General features: G+C 43.2%; 1 protein-coding gene across 1 annotated transcript; it reads left to right on the forward strand.

The window, feature by feature from the left end:
* Positions 1–83: 83 nt before the first annotated feature.
* casp3a (caspase 3, apoptosis-related cysteine peptidase a) lies at positions 84–9,230 on the forward strand. Its single transcript, XM_014195538.3, has 6 exons — positions 84–333; positions 1,168–1,307; positions 4,123–4,251; positions 5,077–5,252; positions 7,385–7,499; positions 7,733–9,230. Exons 1-6 carry the CDS (start codon positions 269–271, stop codon positions 7,960–7,962), a joined length of 855 nt encoding a protein of 284 aa, XP_014051013.1. The 5' UTR covers positions 84–268; the 3' UTR covers positions 7,963–9,230.
* The last annotated feature ends 12,775 nt before the right edge of the window (positions 9,231–22,005 follow it).

Genomic DNA, 22,005 nt, shown 5'->3' on the forward strand with positions numbered 1-22,005 from the left:
TGTAATCATATGAGTTGTGTAGAAGTGTGGAAACCGAACGCCCCCTTGCATTGGTTTCGATAGTGACGTGTCCTAATATTGTTTACTCCGGACGCTACTATTGGTTGGTTGCTGACTGTTGTTTGCAACAAAGAACTATAGGAAGACATGCGCATACAATATATTGGCCTGATATAAGGGTGGCAATTTGCACGGTTTGACCAAAACTTCACTACCAACATTTTTATATAGTCACTGACATTTGTTTGAAATCGATTCGCAGAATACCATGTCAGCAGCAAACGATTTGAGTGCTGGGGACTGCGTTGACGCTAGGCGGGGCGATGGACAAGAGTGAGATTCTTTGTTATCTCAATGCATGTATTTTACGAAGTAGCCTAGCAAACCGTGGTAAAGTTGTTTTGAGTTGCGATATTCACCAGTCATTCGGGCCACCATATGTTATTATACATTTCGTAATGAAATCAGGACATTAGGCGACATTGTTACTTGATGATCGTGTTGCGGTCATGGAGTTTGATGCCTATATTTGGTCCATGCTAGGAAATTGCCAAAATTGTTATTGTGTCACGCCTATAGTTGACACACGCACACACAGCCATATATATGATTAAAAAGAGACGTTTTACAATAGGAGATCTGTTGTATCTCTTTTGAAAAAAATATTATATTTTTATTCATAGATATGGCGCAACAGTCAGAGAGAGAGAAGGCACAGGGTCAGCCACATGGCAACACCCCTGGGAGAATTTTGGCTTAAAGGCCTGCCTGGGAATTGCTTTTGAAATGCATCCTTCCACCCTTTCTTAAAGTAATCACTGATCTGATGATTCTACAGGTGAAAAGTAAGGGTACCACCTCACAGCTCCCACACAATCCACATGTCTGATCAGTGATTACTTTGAGGGAAGGATGCTCAAAAGTATTTCAAAGGTGCACGTTTATACTTACTCAAAACCCAGTCTGAGATCTGACTTACACAGAGTATCAGCTTGGCGTATTGCTGTAATCTAACTAGTGGTCCTGTGTGGCTCAGTTGGTAAGAGCTACAAAGTTGTAAGTTCAATTCTCAGAGGGAAAACATGCACACACGAAAATGTACACGACTTTGGATGTAAGTGACTTTGGATGAAAGCGTCTGCTAAGTGGCATCTATTTGTTTCCTAGGTCAGAGGGCCCCTGTGGTGGCTCTGGGTCTATGCAGGTGGATGCCAAGCCTCAGTCCCATAGCTTCAGGTACAGCCTCAGCTACCCCAGCATTGGCCAGTGTATCATCATTAACAACAAGAACTTTGACAGAAGAACAGGTTTGTGTTTGTTCATTTGTAGACTCCGGGTCTAGGCTATGTCTAATACTTATGTTTTGTATTTGCATAAAGCTTGTTGTTCAGCTTCTTCCCAGTGGGTGAAACTAGTTGAAATTACATCATTATAACCTGATTATGTCAAATGGTTGTAATGACATTACCTCACCCAGCTTTGTCTGCTGGGTAAGAATATGTGTAAAGGCAGTGATGTAAAGTACTTAAGTAAAAAATACTTTAAAGTTCTATTTAAGTCGTTTTTTTGCGGTATCTGTACTTTACTATTCATATTTTATACAACTTTCACTACATTCCTAAAGAAAATATGGTACTTTTTACTCCATACATTTTCCCCGATACCCAAAAGTATGTTACATTTTGAATGCTTAGCAGAACAGGAAAATGGTCCAATTCACACACATATCAAGAGAACATCCCATCTCTGACCTGGAGGACTCACTAAACACACATGCTTCTTTTGTAAATTATGTGTGAGTGTGTGCCTCTGGCTAGCCAAATAAAATAAAAATGGTTCTGTCTGGTTTGCTTAATATAAGGAATTTGCAATTATTTATGTTTTTACCTTTTGATACTTAAGTATATATATTTTTTACCCCTTTTTCATGGTATACAATTGGTAGTTTACAGTATTGTCCCATAGCTGCAACTCCCATACAGACTAAGGTCAAGAGCTGTGCATCCTCCAAGAAACAACCCAGCCAAGCCGCACTGCTTCTTGATACAATGCCCGCTTAACCCAGAAGCCAGCCACACCCATGTGTCAGAGGAAACACCATGCGACTGTGTCAGTGTGCATTGCGCCTAGCCTGCCACAGGAGCTCGTGCGCGATGGGACAAGAACATCCCCGCCGGCCAAGCCCTCTTACCCGGACTATGCTGGGCCAATTGTGCACCGCTCCATGGGTCTCCCGGTCGCGGCCAGCTGCAACAGAGCCTGGACTCGAACCAGGATCTCTAGTGGCACAGCTAGCACTCCGAATCAGTGCCTTCGACCACTGCGCCACTCGGGAGGCTCCTATATTTTTGGAATTACATTTACTTTTGATACTTAATTATACACTGCTCAAAAAAATAAAGGGAACACTTAAACAACACAATGTAACTCCAAGTCAATCACACTTCTGTGAAATCAAACTGTCCACTTAGGAAGCAACACTGATTGACAATACATTTCACATGCTGTTGTGCAAATGGAATAGACAACAGGTGGAAATTATAGGCAATTAGCAAGACACCCCCAATAAAGGAGTGGTTCTGCAGGTGGTGACCACAGACCACTTCTCAGTTCCTATGCTTCCTGGCTGATGTTTTGGTCACTTTTGAATGCTGGCGGTGCTTTCACTCTAGTGGTAGCATGAGACGGAGTCTACAACCCACACAAGTGGCTCAGGTAGTGCAGCTCATCCAGGATGGCACATCAATGCGAGCTGTGGCAAGAAGGTTTGCTGTGTCTGTCAGCGTAGTGTCCAGAGCATGGAGGCGCTACCAGGAGACAGGCCAGTACATCAGGAGACGTGGAGGAGGCCGTAGGAGGGCAACAACCCAGCAGCAGGACCGCTACCTCCGCCTTTGTGCAAGGAGGAGCAGGAGAAGCACTGCCAGAGCCCTGCAAAATGACCTCCAGCAGGCCACAAATGTGCATGTGTCTGCTCAAACGGTCAGAAACAGACTCCATGAGGGTGGTATGAGGGCCCGACGTCCACAGGTGGGGGTTGTGCTTACAGCCCAACATCGTGCAGGACGTTTGGCATTTGCCAGAGAACACCAAGATTGGCAAATTCGCCACTGGCGCCCTGTGCTCTTCACAGATGAAAGCAGGTTCACACTGAGCACATCTGGAGACGCCGTGGAGAACGTTCTGCTGCCTGCAACATCTTCCAGCATGACCGGTTTGGCGGTGGTCAGTCGTGGGGTGGCATTTCTTTGGGGGCCGCACAGCCCTCCATGTGCTCGCCAGAGGTAGCCTGACTGCCATTAGGTACCTAGATGAGATCCTCAGACCCCTTGTGAGACCATATGCTGGTGCGGTTGGCCCTGGGTTCCTCCTAATGCAAGACAATGCTAGACCTCATGTGGCTGGAGTGTGTCAGCAGTTCCTGCAAGAGGAAGGCATTGATGCTATGGACTGTCCCGCCCGTTCCCCAGACCTGAATCCAATTGAGCACATCTGGGACATCATGTCTCGCTCCATCCACCAACGCCACTTTGCACCACAGACTGTCCAGGAGTTGGCGGATGCTTTAGTCCAGGTCTGGGAGGAGATCCCTCAGGAGACCATCCGCCACCTCATCAGGAGCATTCCCAGGCGTTGTAGGGAGGTCATACAGGCACGTGGAGGCCACAGACACTACTGAGCCTCATTTTGACTTGTTTTAAGGACATTACATCAAAGTTGGATCAGCCTGTAGTGTGGTTTTCCACTTTAATTTTGAGTGTGACTCCAAATCCAGACCTCCATGGGTTGATAAATTGGATTTCCATTGATTATTTTTGTGTGATTTTGTTGTCAGCACATTCATTCATTCATTCAGATCTAGGATGTGTTATTTTAGTGTTCCATTTATTTTTTTGAGCAGTGTATTTAAAACCCAAAACTTTTAGACTTACGCAAGTAGTATTTTACTGGGTGACTCACTTTTACTTGAGTCATTTTAAGGTATCTTTACTTTTACTCAAGTATGACAATCGGGTACTTTTTCCACTACTGTGTAAAGGCTGTATGTACACAATGATGACACGCATTACATATCCAGAAAGCAAATTTAATTTGTCTAATAACTTTACTTTGTTTTTAAAGGTATGAATGTACGCAATGGCACAGATGTGGATGCAGGCAACGTGATGAAGGTGTTTGGGAAACTGGGTTATAAGGTGAAGGTTTACAATGACCAGACAGTGGACCAGATCAAGCATGTTTTAACCACAGGTAAGCATGTTCGAAAGTCAGCACCACCACTGACAACCACCACGAAGATGGGTTTGTCTTCGTATAAAGATCATACACAGAAGACATTGAGTAAATTACGTTTTAAAAGCAGCCCATTCACAATAAAACAAGTGAAAGTACATGGTCTCCTGTACTTAAACTGAGAATCAACAATATGACGTTTCCACAAGCAACAGGGTTAAGCAAAGACATTGCAGGTGAGCACGATGCAAAACGATCCGCGCTCAGTGTCTGCACATGTGCACTGGTGCGCTTCATTCTCTCACCTGCAACGTGATAGCTGTGTGAAAACTTTGGTGAAGAAAATGAGCATCTCGTTTCTCACTTCTTGTTCTGGAAATCATCCCAATACTGCTCTTGTCTACCTTTTTAAAGGGGCAATCCGCAGTTGAAACAATAACAAAACGACCTCCCCACAAATGTTTCGGTAAAAAGTTGAGAGATGAGGCTGAAGAAATGTAACCATTCCCAAACTCATAGACAGAGCTATGGCTGCCAGGACTGATCATCCATGATATCAACATTATAGTTTTAACCATGTTTTAAAATGCTGTACAGTGTCTGTTTACATTTACTTCGTTTACAAACATTGAAGTAATGCAAGCTTATATTTTGGGTTCTGATGGAGTATGACAGTTTAACTAAGCTCATGAGAAATGTATGTTATGTTCTTCAAGAATCAATGGGTACATCAATAATCAATCATTTATAAGTAAAAAATGTATGTAGCAACAGCAGATTGCTCCTTTAAAGAGCCTTTTCAATTCTGTGAATCACCAATCTAAAACTTGATGTTGTTTCCAGCCTCCAAGGAGGACCACAGCTGCTCCGCTTCATTCGTGTGTGTCCTGCTGAGTCACGGGGATGATGGTGTGTTCTTCGGGACGGATGCCTCCATCGAGCTCAAGAGCCTCACCAGCCTGTTCCGGGGCGACCGCTGCAACTCGCTGGTGGGCAAGCCCAAACTCTTCTTCATCCAGGTACTGTGGCCATCACGTGTGTTCCTAGATCAGACTTTTAAAACTACTCAGGAGCAGATTTACAAAGCCATTGCACCTGTTTATTTTTTTTCTAGATGGAATTAAGGTGAAACCAAAGCATAGAACAACAATATGAAGTTAAGGTTAAAAGAAGGTATAAGACAGAGGCTAGTTGAATCCCCTACTGACAAAACAGGTTAGTCTCGTCCACAGTCAAATCAAATCAAAATGTTTTTGTCACATGCGCGAATACAACCTTGCAGTGAAATGCTTACTTACGTCAACAGCCAGTGGAATCCCGTGGCGCAAAGTACAAATACCTCAAAAATGCTAGAACTTCAATTTCTCAAACATATGACTATTTTACACCATTTTAAAGACAATACTCTCGTTAATCTAACCACATTGTCCGATTTCAAAAAGGCTTTACAGCGAAAGCAAAACATTAGATTATGTCAGGAGAGTACCCTGCCAAAAATAATCACACAGCCATTTTCAAAGCAAGCATATATGTCACAAAAACCAAAACCACAGCTAAATGCAGCACTAACCTTTGATGATCTTCATCAGATGACACTCCTAGGACATTATGTTATACAATACATGCATGTTCTGTTCAATCAAGTTCATATTTATATCAAAAACCAGCTTTTTACATTAGCATGTGATGTTCAGAACTAGCATACCCACCGAAAACTTCCGGTGAATTTACTAAATTACTCATGATAAACGTTCACAAAATACATAACAATTATTTTAAGAATTATAGATACAGAACTCCTTTATGCAATCGCGGTGTCAGATTTTAAAATAGCTTTTCGGCGAAAGCACATTTTTGCAATATTCTGAGTACATAGCTTGTCCATCACGGCTAGCTATTTTGACACCCACCAAGTTTGAGACTCACTAAACTCAGAATTACTATTAGAAAAATTGGATTACCTTTGCTGTTCTTCATCAGAATGCACTCCCAGGACTTCTACTTCAACAACAAATGTTGTTTTGGTTCCAAATAATCCATAGTTATATTCAAATAGCTCCGTTTTGTTTGTGTGTTCAGGTCAGTATCCGAAGGCGAGCGCATTTCGTGACAAAAAAAATCAAAATATTCCATTACCGTACTTCGAAGCATGTCAAACGCTGTTTAAAATCAATTTTTATGGGATTTTTCTCGTAAAATAGCGCTAATATTCCAACCGGGCAACATTGTATTCATTCAAAGGCCGAAAGAAAAAAATGGAGTAGTCTCGTGACCGCACATCTCCAGTGTCACTGTCCCCAGGCTGACCACTCACAAACTCTCCTGCTGTTCTTCGCCCAGAGACAGCAGACACCCCATTCCACTTTCTGGCGGCTTTAGAGAGCCAATGGGAGCCTTAGAAAGTGTCACGTTACAGCACAGATGCTGTATTTTCGATAGAGATGCAACAGAAGGACAACAAATTGTCAGACAGGGCACTTCCTGTATGGAATCTTCTCAGGTTTTGGCCTGCCATATGAGTTCTGTTATACTCACAGACACCATTCAAACAGTTTTAGAAACTTTAGAGTGTTTTCTATCCAAATCTACTAATTATATGCATATTCTCGTTTCTGGGCAAGAGTAAAAAAATACAAATAAAAAAAAGAATAAGAAATAAAAGTAACAAATAATTAAATCTGCAGTAAAATAAGAATAGCGAGGCTATATACAGGAGGTACCGGTACACAGTCGATGTGCACAGGCACCGGTTAGTCGAGGTATTTGAGGTAATATGTAGATGTTATGCATAGATAATAGACAGAGAGTATCAGCAGTGTAAAATAGGGGGTGGGGGGGCAATGCAAATAGTCTGGGTAGCCATTTTATTCGATGTTCAGGAGTCTTATGGCTTGGGGCTAGAAGCTGTTTAGAAGCCTCTTGGACCTAGACTTGGCACTCTGGTACCGCTTGCCGTGCGGTAGCAGAGAGAACAGTCTATGGCTAGGGTGGCTGGAGTCTTTGACATTGTTAGGGCCTTCCTCTGACACCGTCTGGTATAGAGGTCCTGGATGGCAGGAAGAGGTGAGGGATTGTTCAAAAGGTAGCCTCTGCGTTCGTGTGTGACTGTGACTGAACCATGTCTCCTGTCCCCCGTGTGTGTGACAAGCAGGCTTGCAGAGGTACTGATCTGGACAGGGGCATCGAGGCAGACAGCAGTTCAGATGGGAGTTCGACCAGGATCCCTGTGGAAGCAGACTTCCTCTATGCCTACTCCACAGCTCCAGGTCCAAGACATGTTCCAAAGCCACACACACACACATAGAAGCACTCTCCAGTCAAGTTTCCTTGAGGTGTGCACAGATCTATAAGTAGTTGGATCTGTGAATGCAAGGCTACCACCCTCTTACTTTACCAATCCATCCAATTCAGATCTGTTATTATCTGAGCATGGATGCATTTTCTGAATTATTCAAACCAGGCCCTTGACTCTTATGTGCTCTCACATGTCTTCCCACAGGCTACTACTCATGGAGGAACACTCAGACTGGCTCCTGGTTTATCCAATCTCTGTGTGAGATGATTGGCAAATACAGCAAAGAGCTAGAGGTCCAACACATCCTGACCCGGGTCAACCACAAGGTGGCGACAGAGTTTGAGTCTGCGTCAAACTCTCCCGGCTTCGATGCCAAGAAGCAGATCCCTTGCATTGTATCAATGCTGACCAAAGAGATGTACTTTACACCCTGAAAGGAGAAAGGTGTGAAGAAGCTCCTCATTTGCCTGGTCCCAGATCGGTTTTGCTGTCTCGCCAACTTCTATGGTCAATGTTATAGGAGTTGGCAAGAGAGGAAAAACAGACCTGGTACCAGCTTCTATCTGAGTGAGGGCAATAGATGTGTTTGTTTTGGTTGTGGATTGTATTAGCTGAATTCTTAACACCACTGCTCAATCGCTCTAGCTCAATTTGGACTTGGTTTAAACTTGTAGGCTTAAGTATCACATTTTATGTTGGAGGTTGAAACCTCTGTCATGCTTTCAGCCTGATGTCATGCACAGAGAAGTTGACTCTTCTTCAGGGTAGGGGTCAGTTCATGTTTCAATTCCATCAACTGAGGAAGTGTGAAATCCAAATTGTAAATGTTAAATTTAAATAACTTCCTAAATGCACTGATTGATTTGAAAGTTGAATTGACCCCAACCCTGTTTCTTACTGAATGATCCCTTGTGTGTAAAGTTTAAATGTGTATAATGTTTTGGGAGTAGATTGCAGAGGTAGTGTGTAGTAATCAAATCATGGATGTGCAACTCATCTACAAGCACCAGCATTTCTCCCTCCTCATTTTTCTCATACTGTTTTATTTAAAAAATGTATTTGATTATTTTTACAATGTCTAGAACCACACATTTTGTTGGATACTTGAATGAGTAGTCAAAGTGCATTTCTGAGGGGATTATGTTACATTTGTCTTTTGTGTGGGTTTAAATATGATATTTTTTTTAATTGCAGGATATTGTGTAGGTCCGTTATAGTTATTCTGTGAAAAAAAACTATCCTGTTAAATGAATTCTCCAGAAATAAGGCTTGCTTGCCCTTCCGCCTTATTTCATGAAATCATTGTCTCTCTGTCTGCTCCGAAGCGGGTCAATTGAAAGCTCTTCCTGACCTGAACATGACCAAATGCTTATTCTCTTTGTAGGTTAAAAACATTTGCTCCTGTCCTGGCGTAACAAATGTGTGGTATGTTGATAGGATGTGTATGCTGATAGTAGACAGGATGTGTCCTCTCTAACTTGGCAGAGACATTTTGTCTATATATTAAAGGCCCAGTTGTAGAAGCTTAAAGGTGCACTCCAGTAGTGATGTGCGGGGCAGCTGTTTGTTCACCCACCCGCAATTGCTAATAACCCATCTGCAACCACCCAACTATATGTGATAAAGTGAAAATGCAATAAGATTTTCAGTGCAAAATGTACACATGACATCAGTTTGACAGGAATTAAAGCTGTGAAAATGACCTAACATGTTTCTGCTAAGATTTCAGTTCAGCTGCAGAAACTGCTTAATTCTGCAGGAGTTAATTATATTATAAATAATCATAATGGTGCCAGAGGAGATGGCTCTTAACCAATTGTGCTATTTTGTATGTGTTTTTTCGCGTAATTTGTAACTTATTTTGTACATAATGTTTCTGCCACCGTCTGTTATGACCGAAATGAGCTTCTGGATATCAGAACAGTGATTATTCACCTCAAACTGGACAAGGCAACAACACATCTGCCACACTGATCCTCAACACTGGGGCCCCTCGGGGGTGTGTGCTTAGTCCCCTCCTGTACTCCCTGTTCACTCACGACTGCACGGCCAGGCATGACTCCAACACCATTACATTTGCAGATGACACAACGGTGGTAGGCCTGATCAACAACAATGAGGACGTCAGAGACCTGGAAGTGTCTCTCAACATTAGAGCTTCAAGTTCCTTGGTGTCCACATCACCAACAAAATATCATGATCCAAACACATCAAGACAGTTGTGAAGAGGGCACAACGATGATATTTTCAGTCCCTCTCAGGAGGCTTTTGACCGCAAGACGCTACAGAGGGTAGTGGGTACGGCCCAGTACATCATTGGGGCCAAGCTTCCTGCCATACAGGACCTCTATACCAGATGGTGTCAGAGGAAGGCCCTAAATATTGCCAAAGACTCCAGCCACCCTAGTCATAGACTGTTCTCTCTGCTGCCACGCGGCAAGCAGTGCCGGAGCGCCAAGTCTAGTTCCAAAAGGCTTCTGATCAGCTTCTACCCCAAAGCCATAAGACTGCTGAACAGCTAATCAAATGGCTACCCGGACTATTTGCATTGACCCCCCCTTTAGGTTTTACACTGATTAGGCACATTGTTACAGAGAACAATTTATTGTGATAGCAGTTTACCCATCTGAACAGTACAGTTCCATCTTGTGACTGTCAAATTTGTATAGCGCCTCAAAATCATCACACATAACATCTTTCTCAAACATTAGGCTACTGTTCTGGTCCTCACTTCTTTTTATTTTCAACTCTCCATTTTGCAGCTTTTCTCTTATTGAATTACACATCAACATTGTCCCTTTTTTCTCAGTGGATCGAAGTTAACTTTTTCTGCCCAAGTTTCCAAAAGCATGTGGAAATTGGCATGTATTTGCTGCGCGAACAGTTACATCCTGACCAGACGTGTGCCATCACACGCGTGTTGATTTTGTCCATCCACACCAGATGCTATCAGGACACACAGGTGGAAATATCAAAACGAATTCTGAACCAATGACATTCATTTGGGGACAGGTTGATAAGCAAACATTCATGACAATTTAGCTAGCTTGCTGTTGATAGCTAATTTGTCCTGGGATATAAACATTGGGTTGTTATTTTACCTGAAATGCAAAAGGTCCTCTACCTTGACAATTAATCCACAGATAAAACGGTAAACCGAGTTATTTTTCCTAGTAATTTACATTTACATTTAAGTCATTTAGCAGACGCTCTTATCCAGAGCGACTTACAAAATGGTGCATTCACCTTATGATATCCAGTGGAACAACCACTTTACAATAGTGCATCTAAATCTTTTAAGGGGGGGGGGGGGTTAGAAGGATTACTTTATCCTATCCTAGGTATTCCTTAAAGAGGTGGGGTTTCAGGTGTCTCCGGAAGGTGGTGATTGACTCCGCTGTCCGGGCGTCGTGAGGGAGCTTGTTCCACCATTGGGGTGCCAGAGCAGCGAACAGTTTTGACTGGGCTGAGCGGGAACTGTGCTTCCTCAGAGGTAAGGGGACCAGCAGGCCAGTGGTGGATGAACGCAGTGCCCTTGTTTGGGTGTAGGGCCTGATCAGAGCCTGAAGGTATGGAGGTGCCGTTCCCTTCACAGCTCCGTAGGCAATCACCATGGTCTTGTAGCGGATGCGAGCTTCACTCCTACTTCAAATCAAATGTATTTATATAGCCCTTCGTACATCAGCTGATATCTCAAAGTGCTGTACAGAAACCCAGCCTAAAACCCCAAACAGCAAGCAATGCATGTGAAAGAAGCACGGTGGCTAGGAAAAACTCCCTAGGAAAAACTCCCTAGAAAGGCCAAAAACCTAGGAAGAAACCTAGAGAGGAACCAGGCTATGAGGGGTGGCCAGTCCTCTTCTGGCTGTGCCGGGTGGATATTATAACAGAACATGGTCAAGATGTTAAAATGTTCATAAATGACCAGCATGGTCAAATAATAATAATCATAGTAGTTGTCGAGGGTGCAGCAAGCACGTCCGGTGAACAGGTCAGGGTTCCATAGCCGCAGGCAGAACAGTTGAAACTGGAGCAGCAGCATGGACTGGGGACAGCAAGGAGTCATCATGCCAGGTAGTCCTGAGGCATGGTCCTAGGGCTCAGGTCCTCCCGAGAGAAAGAAAGAGTGAAAGTGAGAATTAGAGAGAGCATATTTAAATTCACACAGGACACCGGATAAGACAAGAGAAATACTCCAGATGTAACAGACTGACCCTAGCCCCCCGACACAAACTACTGCAGCATAAATACTGAAGGCTGAGACAGGAGGGATCAGAAGACACTGTTGCCCCATCCGATGATACCCCCGGACAGGGCCAAACAGGCAGGATATAACCCCACCCACTTTGCCAAAGCACAGCCCCCACACCACTAGAGGGATGTCTCCAACCACCAACTTACCGTCCTAAGACAAGGCCGAGTATAGCCCACAAAGATCTCCGCCACGGCACAACCCAAGGGGGGGGGGGGCGCCAACCCAGACAGGAAGACCACGTCAGTGACTCAACCCACTCAAGTGACGCACCCCCCCATGGACAGCATGGAAGAACACCAGTAAGCCAGTGACTCAGCCCCTGTAATAGGGTTAGAGGCAGAGAATCCCAGTGGAGAGAGGGGAACCGGCAAGGCAGAGACAGCAAGGGCGGTTCGTTGCTCCAGCCTTTCCGTTCACCTTCACACCCCTGGGCCAGACTACACTTAATCATAGGACCTACTGAAGAGATATGTCTTCAGTAAAGACTTAAAGGTTGAGACTGAGTCTGCGTCTCTCACATGGGTAGGCAGACCATTCCATAAAAATGGAGCTCTATAGGAGAAAGCCCTACCTCCAGCCGTTTGTTTAGAAATTCTAGGGACAATTAGGAGGCCTGCGTCTTGTGACCGTAGCGTACGTGTAGGTATGTACGGCAGGACCAAATCGGAAAGATAGGTAGGAGCAAGCCCATGTAATGCTTTGTAGGTTAGCAGTAAAACCTTGAAATCAGCCCTTGCCTTAACAGGAAGCCAGTGTAGGGAGGCTAGCACTGGAGTAATATGATCAAATTTTTTGGTTCTAGTCAGGATTCTAGCAGCCGTATTTAGCACTAACTGAAGTTTGTTTAGTGCTTTATCCGGGTAGCCGGAAAGTAGAGCATTGCAGTAGTCCAGCCTAGAAGTAACAAAAGCATGGATTAATTTTTCTGCATCATTTTTGGACAGAAAGTTTCAGATTTTTGCAATGTTACGTAGATGGAAAAAAGCTGTCCTTGAAACAGTCTTGATATGTTCTTCAAAAGAGAGATCAGGCTCCAGAGTAACGCCGAGGTCCTTCACAGTTTTATTTGAGACGACTGTACAACCATCCAGATTAATTGTCAGATTCAACAGAAGATCTCTTTGTTTCTTGGGACCTAGAACAAGCATCTCTGTTTTGTCCGAGTTTAAAAGTAGAAAGTTTGCAGCCATCCACTTCTTTAGGTCTGAAACACAGGCTTCTAGCGAGGGCAGTTTTGGGGCTTCACCATGTTTCATTGAAATGTACAGCTGTGTGTCGTCCGCATAGCAGTGAAATTTAACATTATGTTTTCGAATGACATCCCCAAGAGGTAAAATATATAGTGAAAACAATAGTGGTCCTAAAACGGAACCTTGAGGAACACCGAAATTTACAATTGATTTGTCAAAGGACAAACCATTCAGAGAGACAAACTGATATCTTTCCGACAGATAAGATCTAAACCAGGCCAGAACTTGTCCATGTAGACCAATTTGGGTTTCTAATCTCTCCAAAAGAATGTGGTGGTCGATGGTATCAAAAGCAGCACTAAGATCTAGGAGCACGAGGACAGATGCAGAGCCTTGGTCTGACGTCATTAAAAGGTCATTTACCACCTTCACAAGTGCAGTCTCAGTGCTATGATGGGGTCTAAAACCAGACTGAAGCGTTTCGTATACATTGTTTGTCTTCAGGAAGGCAGTCAGTTGCTGCGCAACAGCTTTTTCAAAAAAATTTGAGAGGAATGGAAGATTCGATATAGGCCGATAGTTTTTTATAATTTCTGGGTCAAGATTCGGCTTTTTCAAGAGAGGCTTTATTACTGCCACTTTTAGTGAGCTTGGTACACATCCGGTGGATAGAGAGCCGTTTATTATGTTCAACATAGGAGGGCCGAGCACAGGAAGCAGCTCTTTCAGTAGTTTAGTTGGAATAGGGTCCAGTATGCAGCTTGAGGGTTTAGAGGCCATGATTATTTTCATCATTGTGTCAAGAGATATAGTACTAAAACACTTTAGTATCTCCCTTGATCCTAGGTCCTGGCAGAGTTGTGCAGACTCAGGACAATGGAGCTTTGGAGGAATACGCAGATTTAAAGAGGAGTCCGTAATTTGCTTTCTAATGATCATGATCTTTTCCTCAAAGAAGTTCATAAATGTATTACTGCTGAAGTGAAAGCCATCCTTCATTTGCGAATGCTGCTTTTTAGTTAGCTTTGCGACAGTATCAAAAATACATTTCGGATTGTTCTTATTTTCCTCAATTAAGTTGGAAAAATAGGATGATCGAGCAGCAGTGAGGGCTCTTCGATACTGCACGGTACTGTCTTTCCAAGCTAGTCGGAAGACTTCCAGTTTGGTGTGGCGCCATTTCCGTTCCAATTTTCTGGAAGCTTGCTTCAGAGCTCGTGTATTTTCTGTATACCAGGGAGCTAGTTTCTTATGACAGATGTTTTTAGTTTTTAGGGGTGCAACTGCATCTAGGGTATTGCGCAAGGTTAAATTGAGTTCCTCGGCTAGGTGGTTAACTGATTTTTGTCCTCTGATGTCCTTGGGTAGGCAGAGGGAGTCTGGAAGGGCATCAAGGAATCTTTGGGTTGTCTGAGAATTTATAGCACGACTTTTAATGCTCCTTGGTTGGGGTCTGAGCAGATTATTTGTTGCAATTGCAAACGCAATAAAATGGTGGTCCAATAATCCAGGATTATGAGGAAAAACATTAAGATCCACAACATTTATTCCATGGGACAAAACTAGGTCCAGAGTATGACTGTGGCAGTGAGTAGGTCCAGAGACATGTTGGACAAAACCCACTGAGTCGATGATGGCTCCGAAAGCCTTTTGGAGTGGGTCTGTGGACTTTTCCATGTGAATGTTAAAGTCACCAAAAATTTGAATATTATCTGCTATGACTACAAGATCCGATAGGAATTCAGGGAACTCAGTGAGGAACACTGCATATGGCCCAGGAGGCCTGTAAACAGTAGCTATAAAAAGTGATTGAGTAGGCTGCATAGATTTCATGACTAGAAGCTCAAAAGACGAAAATGTCATTGTTTTTTTTTTGTAAATTGAAATTTGCTATCATAAATGTTAGCAACACCTCCACCTTTGCCGGATGCATGGGGGGTATGGTCACTAGTGTAACCAGGGGCTGAGGCCTCATTTAACACAGTAAATTCATCAGGCTTAAGCCATGTTTCAGTCAGGCCAATCACATCAAGATTATGATCTGTTATTAGTTCATTGACTATAATTGCCTTGGAAGTGAGGGATCTAACATTAAGTAACCCAATTTTGAGATGTGAGGTATCACAATCTCTTTCAATAATGGCAGGAATGGAGGAGGTCTTTATACTAGTGAGATTGCTAAAGCGAACACCGCTTCAGGCTTCTTCTTCTTTGGACTTTAAATAGTGGTTGGCAACCAACTTTAAGGTGCATTATCACTACCAACTGGACTGGAGTGTGGACCTCACTTCATCTTTCAATCACCCACGTGGGTATATGCTCCTAAAAACCAATGAGGAAATGGGAGAGGTGGGAAAGATGTAAACCGTCATTGCCTCTTGATCACATTTGTCATACTGTAATTGTTTTGAATTTCACATTATTTCACTTAGTTGGTGAAGTTCTCGAAGCTCCAACAATTATAGTTAGTTTTCGGTTCTGCTTTATAATAAATGGGGCTAAAATCATGTTTACATTATAGTCAGATAGGTAAAGCGTAATTACAGATTAGGCACATTGTTACAGAGTGCAATTTATTGTGATAGCAGTTTACAGTTGTGTCATTACACATTGGGATATTCACACATTAGATTAGCAAACATTGTACGATGTAGCAATGTGTATTGTTAGGGTTCGTTCCTTTCCTCCTTGTCAATCATTGGTGATATTAGCATTATGACAATATATTTAATTAAATCATTCAAAACCTTTATTAATGCAATTGCAGACAGAAGTTGACAATCAGGAACATAGCACGCATGTTTCCGAGTAAGTCCTGCATCAAAAACAAAAAGTCTCAAGTTGTTTTGTTACACCCTCAGTCTAGCCTCGTGATGTCGCTACCTACGTCATTACCTTTTTACTCGTGAGACCAAAACCCTGCCTACCAAGCTATATAAACAATGGCTTTTAGTGTTATCTAAAACTTAGCAGTAAACGTCCACTCCCCAAAGTTGATTTATTGTGGAATGTTTGACTAGTCTTATCTCCTCCACTCCCCTGCAGAGCTCCTTCTTCACAGTCACACATTACTCAAAGGGGCCTCTTTTTAATGAGGCAGAGAGAGAGAGAATTAGAAAACAACTGTGGAACAATATTAAAACCTCATAATGTATATATATTGTTAATCTGTAGTCTAGGACCCTACTAATGTAAGGAGGGAGGGGTCTTATAACCCCTCCCTTTCTATTAATACAACATAAGAATAATCTATTATTCTAATACATCAAACATCTTGGTACAACCCTTTTCATGACCCCTAGGTGAACCCGACAGTACCTACAAAGTAATTAGGCCTACCATGTAAATAAATGATTATATTGTAATTTTAAAGTAGGACCGTTTTTCATATTTACATTGTCAAATTCAATACATGGAGTTTCTATGGATTTTTGCTAATAACTTTTTAATACTGTCCTTTGGTTGTCCATAGAGAAAAATGTATGTATTACCATTGTGCATAAGCTGTCTCTGTACAACATGATTACATCATGTCCAATGTTCCCACATATTTTTTTAATCATTGAGCAAATTTCAGGTCTGCTGAGTGCAAACTTTAATGTTGAGAAAATTCTGTGCAACTTCCGGCGTGCGTTTACTGTGAACACTGTACCCGCTTTAAGTTAGTTTTAACAGTGGTCAGGTAGGCTACTGTGGCTATTTGGTCATAATATAGGCCTAACATGCGCACAGCTTAGAGGGAACATTGATCATGTCTATTTTACACTGTTAGTTCTATTAAGTGTAATGAAAAATTACTCTGCTCCATTGTCATAGAAACCGTACCATTCTTAATAATTTAATGTCCTCACATTTTGTCTAGTCAGTACCACCTGCTGTCTACAGGAAATAAAAGTAGTTTTTTGGAGTTGGTAAAATTATTTCACCCTTCACCTGGTAAATAACCATGTAAATATACTGCTCAAAAAAATAAAGAGAACACTTAAACAACACATCCTAGATCTGAATGAAAGAAATAATCTTATTAAATACTTTTTTCTTTACATAGTTGAATGTGCTGACAACAAAATCACACAAAAATAATCAATGGAAATCCAATTTATCAACCCATGGAGGTCTGGATTTGGAGTCACACTCAAAATTAAAGTTGAAAACCACACTACAGGCTGATCCAACTTTGATGTAATGTTCTTAAAACAAGTCAAAATGAGGCTCAGTAGTGTCTGTGGCCTCCACGTGCCTGTATGACCTCCCTACAACGCCTGGGCATGCTCCTGATGAGGTGGCAGATGGTCTCCTGAGGGATCTCCTCCCAGACCTGCACTAAAGCATCCGCCAACTCCTGGACAGTCTGTGGTGCAACGTGGCGTTGGTGGATGGAGCGAGACATGATGTCCCAGATGTGCTCAATTGGATTCAGGTCTGGGGAACGGGCGGGCCAGTCCATAGCATCAATGCCTTCCTCTTGCAGGAACTGCTGACACACTCCAGCCACATGAGGTCTAGCATTGTCTTGCATTAGGAGGAACCCAGGGCCAACCGCACCAGCATATGGTCTCACAAGGGGTCCGAGGATCTCATCTCAGTAGCTAATGGCAGTCAGGCTACCTCTGGCGAGCACATGGAGGGCTGTGCGGCCCCCCAAAGAAATGCCACCCCACACCATGACTGACCCACCGCCAAACCGGTCATGCTGGAGGATGTTGCAGGCAGCAGAACGTTCTCCACGGCGTCTCCAGACTCTGTCACATCTGTCACATGTGCTCAGTGTGAACCTGCTTTCATCTGTGAAGAGCACAGGGCACCAGTGGCGAATTTGCCAATCTTGGTGTTCTCTGGCAAATGCCAAACGTCCTGCACGGTGTTGGGCTATAAGCACAACCCCCACCTGTGGACGTCGGGCCCTCATACCACCCTCATGGAGTCTGTTTCTGACCGTTTGAGCAGACACATGCACATTTGTGGCCTGCTGGAGGTAATTTTGCTGGGCTCTGGCAGTGCTTCTCCTGCTCCTCCTTGCACAAAGGGGGAGGTAGCGGTCCTGCTGCTGGGTTGTTGCCCTCCTACGGCCTCCTCCACGTCTCCTGATGTACTGGCCTGTCTCCTGGTAGCGCCTCCATGCTCTGGACACTACGCTGACAGACACAGCAAACCTTCTTGCCACAGCTCGCATTGATGTGCCATCCTGGATGAGCTGCACTACCTGAGCCACTTGTGTGGGTTGTAGACTCCGTCTCATGCTACCACTAGAGTGAAAGCACCGCCAGCATTCAAAAGTGACCAAAACATCAGCCAGGAAGCAGTCTGTGCTCCCCACCTGCAGAACCACTCCTTTATTGGGGGTGTCTTGCTAATTGCCTTGCTAATTTCCATCTGCACAAGGAACAGTGGGTCTTGTTCAGGGGCAGAACGACAGATTTGTACCTTGTCAGGTCAGGGATTCGAACTTGCAACCTTTCGGTTACTAGCCCAACGCTCTAACCACTAGGCTACCCTGCTGCCCCACAAATGATTGTAACATAAGACATATTGAGACCTAGGCCTCTTTTTCAAATGTGTCCTACACAATACAACACAAATACGTACATTATACACAAAATATACATATTGATACATTCATTAAAATACAAAAACACAGTCATGGGACGCACAAGTAAAACATCACAAATCACCCCAAAAAACGAATAATTACCCAATCAATACCGAACGGCACAAGAATATTAAGATTAAATGTATTTAGAATTTTGTTCCAGCAACACGGTGCATTAAAACTAAAAGCAGTTTTACCTAACTCGGTGGAGACCCTAGGAACATCAAGAGTTAACCAATCCTATGAAGGGGTTAGGCAACTCAGGAGTCTATATTTCAAGTGCAAAATTAGTTTAGACGGAAGTTTATGAAATAGGGCCTTTTATACAATAATGGAGTAATGAAGAGATCGACAGGTCTTTTGCGAAGTCCAGCCAACCTTTTGATAAGCCTACAGGATGCAGTGATGAGTATCAAAATTGTCACCTGTAAAAAAAACACACACAATATAAGCCAACAGTAGGAATATTTGTGCAATGTTTGGGGTCCAAACTAGGATCCAATTCAATCCGATCACACTTGTAGACAATGCATTTTTTAAAGGCAATGTTCCGGCTTTCACAAGGATTGCATTAACATTTAAAGGTCATGCTCGCTATAACGCGAATCACATTGAATCCCGGCCCTAAGCAAAACCTTTTTGATTTTGATGACAACAATAGGGCAGTGGTGCTGTTACTTGTGCCACAAGAGGTTGCTCTTGCTACATTTTCTGTGGGCTGGAGTGAAGATAAAGTTTTAATGGCCACATTCCATTTCAATGCCTAGCCCCTTTTCCCCTTTGGTCTCCACAGATCTGATAGGGCTGGATACGTGAAAGCAATATGGAAGAATCCCCACTCTGCCGACGGCAGGTCTAGGAAGACCATCAACATATTGTTTACCCTTATCTAGTCCTTTCCGGTCTTTTATACTATACAGGTAGGGGCAAGGGACTGAAATGGGACTAGGCCCTCATTAGTTTAGTCATATGCTACGGGTACATCATTAACCTCTTACTGCAGTAATGGTGATTTCAAGACAACTGGGAACAAGGTCTAATCATGACATCAGTCATCTTCAGGTCGGAGCTTTGGAAAGATGCCTGAGTTGGATGACCGTTCAAAAACATTTTACCAGTCGGAGCTAGTTTTTTTTCAGAGTTTCCAGTTGTCTTGAACGCACTGAAGTTGGAAGTCTGAGATTTTCCAGTTCTGAGTTCCCAGTTGTTTTGAACGCGGGATAAGCAGCGTGCTCCTTCAGTCACCAGATAGGAGCACTTCCCTTGCTCAGATCTTGCATGCATCAATCAATGGTTGCTTGCCACATCATCGACAGTAGTGTCGTCGACAGTGTCATCGAATGGCAAATTGCTTTAACATAATGGATGTGGTTAGCTGATACTGAAAATACCTATCCAGGTGTTGCAAGATATGCAATGCATCAGCAACGGCTGGGCAGAGGAACCTGCCCTTCATAAGGTTTACTTGAGAAGGGAGTCTATGTGCTATTTTATTACATTATCCCAAAATCATTCTGCTGTTTTATTTGGGTAATAAAGGTACAGTTTATGTATTTGGGTAAAAAAATGTACTGCATGTGAGCTTGATTGAAGTGAACACATATATTAATATACAGTGCATTCGGAAAGTATTCAGACCTGTTGACTTTTTCCACATTTTGTTACGTTAGAGCCTTGTTCTAAAATGGATTAAATTACTTTTTTCCCTCATTAATCTACACAGAATACTCCATAATGACAAACAGAAAACAGGTTTTTAGGAATGTTTGCAAATGTATAAAAGAAAAAAACAGAAATACCTTATTTACATAAGTATTCAGACCTTTTCCTATGAGACTCGAAATTGAGCTCAGGTGCATCCTGTTTCCATTGATCAACCTTGAGATGATTCTACAACTTGGAGTCCACCTGTGGTAAATTCAATTGATTGGACATGATTTGGAAATGCACACACCTGTCTACATAAGGTCACACAGTTGACACTGCATGTCAGAGCAAAAACCAAGCCATGCGGTCGAAGGAATTGTGCGTAGAGCTCCGAGACAGGATTGTGTCGAGGCACAGATTTGGGGATGGGTACCGAAACATTTCTGCAGCATTGAAGGTCCCCAAGAACACAGTGGCCTCCATCATTCTTAAATGGAAGAAGTTTGGGACCACCAAGACTCTTCCTAGAGCTGGCTGCCCGGCCAAACTGAGCAATCGGGGGAGAAGGGCCTTGGTCAGCGAGGTGACCAAGAACCCGATGGTCACTCTGACAGTGCTCCAGTGTTCCTCTGTGGACATGGGAGAACCTTCCAGAAGGACAATCATCTCTGCAGCACTCCATCAATCAGGCCTTTATGGTAGAGTGGCCAGACGGAAGCCGCTCCTCAGTAAAAGGCACATGACAGCCTGCTTGGAGTTTGCCAAAAGGCCCCTAAAGACTATCAGACCATGAGAAACAAGATTCTCTGGTCTAATGAAACCAAGATTGAACTCTTCGGCCTGAATGCCAAGCGTCACGTCTGGAGGAAACCTTGCACCATCCCTACGTTGAAGCATGCTGTGGAGATGTTTTTCAGCGGCAGGGACAGGGAGACTAGCCAGAATCGAGGGAAAGATGAACGGAGCAAAATACAGAAAGCTCCTTGATGAAAACCTGCCCAGAACGCTCAGGACCTCAGACTGGGGCGAAGGTTCACCTTCCAACAAGACAACTTTGGGACAAGTCTCTGAATGTTCTTGAGTGGCCCAGCCAGAGCCCGGACTTGAACCCGATCGAACATCTCTGGAGAGACCTGAAAATAGCTGTGCAGCGTTAATCCTCATCCAACCTGACAGAGGATCTGCAGAGAAGAATGGGAGAAACTCCCCAAATACAGGTGTGCCAAGCTTGTAGTGTCATTCCCAAGAAGAGTTGAGGCTGTAATCGCTGCCAAAGGTGCTTCAATAAAGTAAAAGTTTTGAATACTTATGTAATTTTTATATTTAATTTTCTTCTTTTATAAATGTGCAAAAAAAAATCAAAACTGTTTTTGCTTTGTCATTATGGGGTATTGTGTGTAGATTGATGAGGGAAAAAACTATTGAATCAATTTTATGATTTCACACACCCCGGGTGAGTTATAGGACTTGTTTACGTGCTGCTGTGTGTTTTTGTTGTCAACCTTACTTTGCTACCTGATAACTTTACGGTTTTTACTTTTTAATTACCGTTTATATTTTTCGTTTTTCCCTCACTCAACTTTTTCACTCCGGACGTTTTATCTGGACATGGTTCATCAGGACCTCCAACAGCTGAAGCTAAGTAACATTAACATGATGCCTTCTAATTGCAGTCGCTGTACTCATAATATACAGGAGAACGATCGCCTTACGGCGAGGATAGCTGTGCTGCAAGCTCAGCTTCAGACGCAATCGTTAGGCAAGGGTAATTTCGGTGTAGGAAAGGATGAAACGG

Source organism: Salmo salar, chromosome 04, assembly GCF_965601325.2.
Source record: "Salmo salar chromosome 04, fSalSal1, whole genome shotgun sequence".
NCBI lineage: Eukaryota > Metazoa > Chordata > Actinopteri > Salmoniformes > Salmonidae > Salmo > Salmo salar.

What these genes read in the sequence shown, in the direction of transcription:
- casp3a (XM_014195538.3), top strand. Translation starts at nt 269, where the DNA reads ATGTCAGCAGCAAACGATTTGAGTGCTGGGGACTGCGTTGACGCTAGG. An exon ending in CCAAACTCTTCTTCATCCAG is followed by an intron (nt 5,253 to 7,384) that starts GTACTGTGGCCA and finishes TGTGACAAGCAG; the next exon opens with GCTTGCAGAGGTACTGATCT. An exon ending in TGCCTACTCCACAGCTCCAG is followed by an intron (nt 7,500 to 7,732) that starts GTCCAAGACATG and finishes GTCTTCCCACAG; the next exon opens with GCTACTACTCATGGAGGAAC.